The 9811-nt window shown below is 38.5% G+C and overlaps 2 protein-coding genes across 6 annotated transcripts in view; both read right to left on the reverse strand.

The window, feature by feature from the left end:
* Positions 1-694: 694 nt before the first annotated feature.
* LOC309327517 (olfactory receptor 14A16-like) lies at positions 695-1716 on the reverse strand. The gene has a single exon (XM_081836818.1). The coding sequence runs from the start codon at positions 1655-1657 to the stop codon at positions 722-724; it is 936 nt and encodes a 311-aa protein (XP_081692944.1). The 5' UTR covers positions 1658-1716; the 3' UTR covers positions 695-721.
* A 3587-nt stretch (positions 1717-5303) lies between these two features.
* Positions 5304-9811, reverse strand: part of LOC309327488 (olfactory receptor 14A16-like) — a 287993-nt gene continuing 283485 nt past the window's right edge. For 4 of the 5 annotated variants that reach the window (XM_081836789.1, XM_081836791.1, XM_081836788.1 and 1 more), the window contains 4 exons: positions 7633-7781; positions 7354-7454; positions 6848-6938; positions 5304-6365 (listed from right to left, as the gene is read on the reverse strand). In XM_081836789.1, the coding sequence (XP_081692915.1) occupies positions 5411-6364 (954 nt within the window). In that variant the 5' untranslated portion in view covers position 6365; positions 6848-6938; positions 7354-7454; positions 7633-7781 and the 3' untranslated portion in view covers positions 5304-5410. The remainder of the gene's footprint in view (positions 6366-6847; positions 6939-7353; positions 7455-7632; positions 7782-9811) is intronic. The other variant, XM_081836787.1, reaches the window with a different exon arrangement.

A 9811-nucleotide genomic window follows, 5' to 3' on the forward strand; every position in this document is an offset into this window, starting at 1 on the left:
AGAATCCTAGGTAAAAGCCCATCACAACTTGCACCTAAACCTCAAGCCAACATAAAGCAACCAAAGAGAACTTGTGTTTGTGTGTTTGTGTGTTATACGGACTCAAAACAACAATTAATACTACTAATAATCAACACATTGAGTATTATGACACTCATTGAACTGTACTGAAATAGCTCTTTTAAAAAAGAAATACCAATATAATGCATCTTGCTCCCCTACATGCATCACCTAGTTAGTATGGTGCTAGAATAACACACCTCTAAAACAGTGAAGGAAGAGGGGCCACAGTTATGCGAGAAACTGAGGACAGACTATCAGATGCAAATGTGGTTCAGAGACCTCATTACTTGTGCAAAGACTTATTCTACCCTTCCTCCCTTCTAACAGCTCCACTCAAAAAGAAACGTAATTTAGCAGGTTGGGAGGAGCAAGGGTGAATGTGTCAATTTCATTTTCTTTCACTTTCTCAGCATTAGATCCAGTTCCTCACATTTACATATTGGCATACTTCTTTTTTTAAAGTCCTAATGAAAACTCATCAGTTGTTTTGTGTGAAACTTTCCTAATATGCACATTTTATATGCAAATTTTCCCAATACCCATCTATGTGCAGTGCACTGTTAAGCAATATAATGCATTTTTATGCAATTTTCACGGACATTTCCATTCTTATACAATGCACAGGAAATGTGATGTGTATGAGACACAACTTGAGCAATCATGCTAGGAGACTTCTAATTCTTTTTGGTATTTTCAATACAGCCTCTTGGATGTCTTTGTTCCTAAAGCTATAAATAATGGGATTCAGTAGTGGTGGCAAAACCGTATACAATACAGCAGAGAGCAAATCCATCGTTGTAGAAGAAAGTGCTTTAGGTCTCATGTATGAAAACAAATCTGTGCTAATAAATAAAGAAAAGACAGTCAGGTGGGGGATGCAGGTAGAGAAAACTTTATATCTACCTTGAACAGAAGGGATTCTCAACACTGCAGAGAAGATGTAGCCATAGGAAACAAAGATGAACCCTCCACAAAATGAAGCTACTGTAATCCCTATGGCAAAAATCAAAATTTGATTAACCTTTGTGTCAGTACAAGAAATCTTTAGCAACTGAGGGATATCACAGAAATACTGCCCAATAATATTGGACCCACAGAAATGTAGCCTGAAAGTGATAATGGTATGTAATGATGAATGGATTAGGTTACTTATCCAGGAAGCAGCTACCATTTGGATGCAGGCATCCAAGTTCATGATCAGCTCATACTGTAAAGGATGGCAGATTGCAGCATAGCGATCATAAGCCATGATAGTGAGCAAGGCAAGCTCAGAACCTCCAAAAGTGAAAACGAAGAAAACCTGTGCAACACAGCCAGCAAAAGAAATCTTTTTGTAATCCAACAAAGAAGCAGCTATGGATTTGGGGATTGTGGTAGAGATGTAGCAAATGTCTGATAATGATAGGTTGACCAGAAAGAAGTACATAGGAGTGTGTAGCTTGTGGTTTAGGGCAACAGCAACGATGATGAGGAAATTTCCCACTAAGGCTATTAAATAAATGGAGAGAAATATCACAAAGTAAAAAAATTGTTCTTCTGGGTCACTGGAAAACCCCATCAGAAGAAATTCTGTCACTGTAGACTGGTTGGCCATCTTAATTCTTTGAAATATTTCTTTTAAAAAGTTCTAGAAGAGTAGCTCTGTTATTTTGTTTTAGCAACACCAGCAGAAGGGTTGTGGCACCTAAGATTAGAAAGAGTTAATGAGAGTCTGTTGCTTGAGGGAATATGCAGGCAATCGTATGTGGGGTTTTCCCCCTATCTCAATATGATGTAATGGCACCATTGATTCTCCCCAGTACTCATAGAATTTTAGAGTTGGAAGGGCACATAGAGAGCATCTCAGGAAAGACCCATCTTGGTTACATGTTGAATCAATAATGAGAAAGTAGAATCAACTGCTAGCTGTAGCTTATAAGAACAACCAGTGAAATATCATGTTGCTTTGATGAGAGCTGAGGGTTTAAACCCAATCTCCAGAATTTCGAAACACCACATTATTATCTTCTCTTACCTATAAATGTAATCTATTTTTATCATAGAATAATTATGTCTGCATTAATCTTACTGCTGTATTAAACATTTTGAGGTCTTTTCAGAACTGAAATAGGACACCTTCCAAGCCCTAGTCTCCTCTGAGGTTGAACAAATGGGATGCTACTCACCTCATCATTCTCTGGAAGGAGGAAATGTCTAGATGCTGGAGTGTAGTCCTTAGTAGAAGATATATATTTTGTGAGAAGGAGGAATAAATTGTGCTTCCCTGTTGTCTGTAGTGTTTCAGACAGTAGGTCCATGGAGAAGATCATTAAATTTCCATAGTGTTTCAGAGAATCACTCCTTGGAGAACCTCACCATAATGATTTGCAGGTCCTGATTTACACAAGGAGTGCAATTGTCTTTATCATAATAAAGTATTGTATATATTGTGGCGGTTAGAGTGTTGAACTTGATTAACCTATGTATCACTGCAAAAAATCTCTTTTAACTGAGGAAGGTCACAAAAATATTGTCCTATGACTTCAATCCCACAAAAATTTAGCATGAAACTAAAACTGGATTGAATATCCAGGAAGCAATTAACATTTGAGCCAGACACTCTGATTAATTTTCCATCTGGGAGGGCATCCATAGCTTCTTCACTACTGCCTAAAATATGTCATATTTTGTATATTTGCACCGTGAAATGTTGATTATCAAACAAGCCAGCTGACAAGGAGGAATAATCAATCTCGCTCAGATCAAATGATCAAAGAACACAACGGTGCAAGTTAGCAGCACTGTTTGATACTGAGGGATAGTAATCCTATTACTAGAGCAATGCTGCATAAAGTGCCAGTCATGCTCTAGATTGATTCAGTGATGTGCCATCATGGGGAAAGTCCAGGAAGAAAAGGATAATAAGTGTATTGTAATGTCTCATTCTCACATTGTATAATGTTGCGGGTCACCTTTAATTACTTAATTGATGTATGAGTATGGGAACTATTTAAATGTCTCCTCCCTCTCTCTGCTCTGCTGTGCTCATCTGCTGAGGAAGATGGATGTGAGAGTCATCTTGTTATTTTGTTATTTGCTTTATAAATAAAACCTTTGATGTTACTATTCTAACCACAGTTGTTTCTGCTGCATTCTGCTGTAAAGGACTGAGTTCTCTATCTGCAAATGGGCATTTAATGCTCACAATGGTTATGGGCCGAGACTGTTTCCCTGGACTGTGTGCAAACTGTGTTGAACTGTCCTCAGAGTGTGTTCTGGACTGTGCCAGATTGTTGTGTGATTCCTGGCAAGAACTGTTTCAGCTGGAGGACAATGGAATGTAAATCGGGTCCTCCCTTAAAGAGGGTATGCGTTGCGGTGGGACCTGGCAACCTAACCCTGTGACGTGGGTGGGTATGTTTAGATAGCCACAACATCTGATTGGTAGGTCCCTTGATGCAGGGTTCAATCAGGCCAATGGGATGCAGGCTAAACGGATCAAGGGACCTATATATACCTATGCACATGACCCAGAGCTTCCTCTTTTGGTGCGTGCATCAGAACACCAGCAACGTGTCCGCTGCAAGCCGAGAGAGAGCATGATCTACTTTGATTATCTGCTTGTTGAATCTGTTTCTTTTTATTCCCCTCCCCCCAGTTTCTCCTTTACTCATTATTCCCTTGATTTAATCTTCCGTACTTGCCTTGCCTTTCCCTTTTCCCCTTGGGAGGCTTTCTGCCTCATGGGGCTTTGGCCCCTTGACCTCTGAGCTTGCTGCTGCCTCTGTTCAGCCAGATAGCTTCACTCATTCCCTGGCTGTGGCTGCAGCGTTGGTGCTTAGAAATTCAAGTTGATTTCATTTTTAGTGCAGAGTCCCCTCTTTGAGCGGTTGTCTTTCATTCTGCTTACGGTCTGTGGGGAATTGCTCTGGGCTGGAAACCTGCCCCCTCACAAAGTAACCCGACTGCCATTTTGTATCTTCTTCTTGTAGGGGTACCAGGTCTTTTGGCGGGAGTGCCAGCTTGTTTTGGCAGGAGCGCCATCTTAATTGTGTGGATCAATTTTGCTTTGTTCTGTAACAATACTGAAAAAAGTATCCATCATGCTGTCCATTGCCTTGGTGAGGAATGGATGCAATTCTGTCAGCAGGGAATAGCCCAGAAAGCAAAGCACACAGAGGAAGATGGATGGGCTGGGAGGAGGAGGATGATGAATGGCCTTCATCCTAGCCAGTTCACTTCTGCCCCAGTTCCTCCTCAATGTATGTGAAAAGAGGGAAATGGGGGATTTGCCATCACACTCTTAAAAAAGACTCAAGGTAAAGCAGTTATGGGTAAATGGTTAATATGATTTAGGAACTTTAATAAGCTAATGGTTATCACAGTCTATTTATTTATACAACTCAAAGGTGCACAATGTATGAAGGGAGAAAGATGGTGTCACATTCTCAAAGGTCAAGAAGAATCCAAAGCAGACACATATCATGAAAATATCAATATAATACATCAGAATATACCGTCAGTTCAGAGATTTGTTTCGTCTCCTTGTAAAATCTTCTTGGAATCGTTGCTCTGGGGAAGTTTCTGTTATGTTGTGTGGGTTTAGTTATGAAACCATAAGCCATAGATTTTCCCTTTGAATTTCATTCATTTATGGTACAGGATGCCCAGTGAAGTACAGTGTTCTGCTTGAGGAATTTATTTTTCCATTGATTGTAAATGGCGGCCAATAAAGCTGCTGGAGCTGAAAGAAGAGCTGATATGGAATTAAAAACCGAATTGTCTTTTGCTGTGTAGTTTTTCATTTTGTTTTGCTAAATCAAATATTCTGTATCACATCTACATTTTTCTGCATTTTCCAATAAACCTTGTTCGAGTGTTAATTCATGGTGCATGTATGTGGTTGGGTGGAGGAGTGCAAACCAGAGATGCTTCTGTTGCATCTTATCCCACCTCAACAATACATGAATTGTTTAAAAATCAATCCCTCTCCCCAGGTAATGCTGGTAATTGTAACTCTCCTGGGAGAATAGACTCCTAAAAACTCTTGTATTTTTGTTTAAATACAGAACCCCTGTTGAGTGTCTAAACTTCACCTAAAGAACATCAAGTTATTGCTCTAGAATTCTCTCACAGTTGTAACAGTGTCCCATAAATAAATAATTAATAGAACTTACACATATAAAATGTCTCACGAAATCTATGGAAATGACAAAAGAACCATTCAGTATGATGAATACTTAATATTGAGGAAGGTCCTATTTCAAAATATAAAGGGGTATATCTAAGTTTACATGGCAGACCTCAGATCCCCATTTAGTCTTTCCATCTTTAACATTTTTAAAAAAAAGAATTTGGAACTGATTAATCATGCTACAAGCTGTTTTAATTTTCTGGGTATTTTCCAGACTGCCAGTTGGATGTCCTTGTTCCTGAGACTATAAATAATGGGATTAAGAACCGGTGGTAAAACTGTATATAATACAGCAGAAACCAAGTCTACTGTGGGGGAAGAAAGTGCTTTCGGTCTCATGTATGAAAACACAGCTGTGATGATGAATAAAGAAAAGACAGTCAGGTGAGGAGTACAGGTAGAAAAAGCTTTATATCTGCCTTGGACAGATGGGATCCTCAGCACAGCAGAAAATATGTAGCCATAGGAAGTAAAGATGAAGGTAAAAAAGAAAGAGTCCAGAAAAAAACCAAGGACAAGAATTAGAATTTGATTCACTTTTGTATCACTGCAAGAAATCTTTTGCAATTGAGGAATGTCACAAAAATATTGCCCAATCATATTGGTTCCACAGAAATTTAGTATGAAAGTAAAACTGGTTTCCAGTACAGCATGGATCAGGCTGCCTATCCAGCAAGTAGCTGCCAATTGGATACAGGCATCCTGATTCATGATTAAGGTATATTGCAGTGGACGACAGATTGCTACATAACGGTCATAAGCCATAACAGTGAGCAAGGCAAGCTCCCCACCAACAAATGTGACCACTAAGAAGACCTGTGTCACACATCCAGCAAAAGAAATCATGTTGTTGTTTGTCACTGAAATGGCGATAGATTTGGGCACAGTGGTGGAGATGGAGCACACATCAAACAATGACAGGTTGATCAAAAAGAAGTACATCGGGCTGTGAAGGTGGCGGTCTAGGGCCACAGCTGTGATGATGAGAGAATTTCCCACTAAAGCTGTTAAGTAAATGAAGAGAAACATTGCAGAATGCAAAATCTGCAAATCACGGGTTTCAGAAAACCCCATGAGATGGAACTCTGTTGGAGTAGATTGGTTAGCCATTTCTCTCATTTCCGTCATTCTGCAAAAAGAAGTTAAATAGTTTTGAGTTAGTGGAGCTTATAAATTTTTGGAGTTTCTTTTTTTAAAAAAAGATCATATAGTTATTGTTTTAGTTCACAACTACACATCTATCTAAATCAACAACCAAGTATGCACACTATCAATTGTTGATGCATTCTTTCATCCTGATATGACATGAAGCCTAATGGGGATAGTATGTTCACTCACATATTTTCAGCTAATATGATTTATCCACCCTCAAAGGGGAAAAGGCAACAGAGACTGGGGGCATACATATACTTTTTAAGCCATGTACCACATGATGTAAATATTGCAGTTTTTACAGAAATCTTCCATTTTGCCATCAAATGTACATAAACCATTTTATGAAGCATGTAACATTTGTGTGTGTTGGAGAGATATCACATGCAAGTGTATGTGTTTTGAAAGGTGCTCTCCATTTTTTTCAATTGAACAACAGCATAGCAATTCACATATTACCTAAGAGCAATGAAGAATCAGCCTGAATGAATCAAGTTCCGGGAATGAAGACTGATTGCCAGAATACTGAAACAGCAAAGATTTCAACAACCTGCATGTAGAATTGAAAAAAAAACAACCCAAAACATTATTTTATTTATTTCTAGAAACATGGCCCATGGAAACACGAAAAGACTCAATGTGCAGGCAGAATCATATTAAGTTCTACCCTATTAAAAAAATACAAGAAGAGAAGGGATGGACTTCCTTTAATTCCATTTGAATAAGTAATTTCTATTCTAGTGATTGTATTAACATATATTATAATTCATTTCATTTTTTAAAAAATGGAAAAGATAACCCAGATGAGGGCATCTCCCAATTAATTTGTGTTAAATACAAATCTAATGAGCTGAGAAGATGAAGACTGCACACTGAATCATTAAAAGCTTCCTATTGTCAGAAAAGCCATAGAATCCCAGAGTATCTGCCTAATATCATTGTTGCTGTGAACAAGAGCACTTAACTCAATCCACTGTCACATTTTTTGGGAAGTAAATGTGAGTTGTCCATATTCCAGGTGGAATATTTCTCTGTGCAGTTTCCCCAAGGTTTCTGTTGCCTTCTCCTACAGATAAAAGGAATGATTTTTTAAAACAAAAACACAAGAAGTCCATTTTATGATATTATGCTAATCTCAGCATTAAACCAACTACTGGATGAGTCATTTCACAATCTTTTCAGAATTGAAATCTTGAGCATCCTTGAATCCCTTCTCTGAGATGATCAATAAGGATTATACTTACCACTGTTTCTCTCAGAAGATTAGAGTGCCAATGTGCTTGACGTTGATATTTATTTGAAGGTACATGGGTTGCAAGGAGGAGGTGATGTCATTCTCCTTTCCTGTGCTATTTCAGGGTCTCTTTTGGGAGAACATACCAGTCCCATGATACTGTGCAAAACAAATGTTGTCGATTTCCCTAGTAGTTCTTTTAATATTCATAAGAATATAAGAGCCTGCTGGATCAATCCAGAAAGTGATGGACACAAAGGGAGCTGAGGAGGAGATAGATTCAACCTAGCCAGTTCAGTTCTGCCCCAGTTGCTCCTCAATATATATGAAAAGCAAGACGATGAGGAGAAGAGTGAGATCGCATCAGAGTATTTCTACCCAATCCTTGTATGCTAAGGTTTTCTCATTCATTAATTTCTGCCACCGAAATGTAAATAATGTATAAATGAAAAGAAGTGGCAATGTTTCATGGACAACAGAAATCCAAAACACACACACCAGTATAATATCAGCAAACTGCATTCCCCAGATTTAATTGTTCTCAGATATGCAAACAAAGATGCCATTGCAAAATCTCTTGAGAATCTTTGCTCCAGAGAAATTTATGCTTTCCCATTTTGGTGCCATTTGAATTAATTCATGTTTGCTGAAGGACGCCCAGTAAGGCACAATATTTTACTCCTAGAATTTATTTGGCCCTTCTGTTTTTTCATGGATTTTAAACTGTAGCAAAGAAAACAGCAGGAACTAAACGAAAGACGAAAACGACTCCAAAAATTAATTGACTTCTAGTTTGCAATGATACTTTTTCATTTTTTTTTCTTGTAGTGCATACCTACATTTTGTATAATATCTTAACTATTTTTATTGTCCTCTACCCCCACCTCATCCGTTTGCAAAACTGGCAAATTCTTTCTGATCATGAACTACTTTGAACTTCCATTAGTGTTCAGCTGAAGGAGCTTAGGTTCCCCTTCATATGAAGTGTGCTCTTCCATCATGTGCATTAGAGCTTACATTTGAAGGTTGGGGAACTGGGTGCACCCAATGGCAGTAACAGACGTTATGGTAGTCCTGTGGCTCTCAATTGACCTCCACTCAATTGCATCAGTGCTGCTTAGCAGGAATTAAGAAGCCTGCACCTGAACAGCTTTCTTTAGTTGTGTCTGTCTGTTCCCTTCTCTCACAGCCAAAGTGATAATAATTTAAATTAAAAGATCAGGTGACTGACAGGTACATGGCCTGCTCAAACTTAGACATCAGCCAGTAGCGGACAGCATAATGGGGTGGCATGTTCTCTCCCTCCTGGTTGGTCATTCAGGAGATTCAAAATCTTTCTCCAGCCCAAATATCACACAACTGATACTGATTCATCAGCACACATCAGCAGAGTATAGGCAGTCAGTGTTCAGACTCAGTAGCACAGCAATTTGGCTAAACTACGTTTATTTACATATACACACTTGGAGCATCATAACTCAGCTCCTTCCTCTTCAGCAGAAACTAACAGTTAGACAGTAAAATTATTGTTGAATTGCTGTTTTAGCGGTTGTTTTTCATCGTCTGGAACGGACTAATCCATTTCCCATTACTTTCTATGGGAAAGCAAGCCTTGCTTTAAGTACGCTTAGGTTTAAGAATGGACATCCGGAATGGATTAAGTTCATAAACCAAGGTACCACGGTATTAAGATATAACCAAAAAAAGCAGGGAAATTATTATGCAACAAACCAGAAGAGGAAGTTGAGTGAAGTCACAGGGGGAGGGGGGTATTTGGGTTTGTCTTTATATTTGAGATTATGTTACTGTGATGAAGATAAAAATGTTAAAATCAATAAAAACTAATAAAAAAAGAATTTGTAATGTAAATTGTGTATCACATCTATTTCAATTCATTCCACCAACACGCTTATGGGTTTTTGTTTTTGTTTACCCTAAGCCATGTCCAAGAATCCACTCCCCATGCATATATACCAGATGTAGAATCACAGATCCTTCTCTTCCCTCCACTCCCACCTTGGCATTACCAAAGTGCTTTAACATTCAACCCCCTCCCCCGGAAATCTGAATATTGCAGCTTTGTAGGGGTAACAGTTTTCACCCAACAACTATTTATTATTTATATTCTTAATCTACAGCACCCTCTATCAAACATTCACTACGTTTAACGAGAAACCAGACTAGCATAT

The sequence above is a fragment of the Podarcis erhardii genome (assembly GCF_964252035.2).
Source record: "Podarcis erhardii genome assembly, chromosome: 13".
NCBI classification, from domain to species: domain Eukaryota; kingdom Metazoa; phylum Chordata; class Lepidosauria; order Squamata; family Lacertidae; genus Podarcis; species Podarcis erhardii.

What these genes read in the sequence shown, in the direction of transcription:
- LOC309327517 (XM_081836818.1), bottom strand. Translation starts at nt 1,657, where the DNA reads ATGGCCAACCAGTCTACAGTGACAGAATTTCTTCTGATGGGGTTTTCC.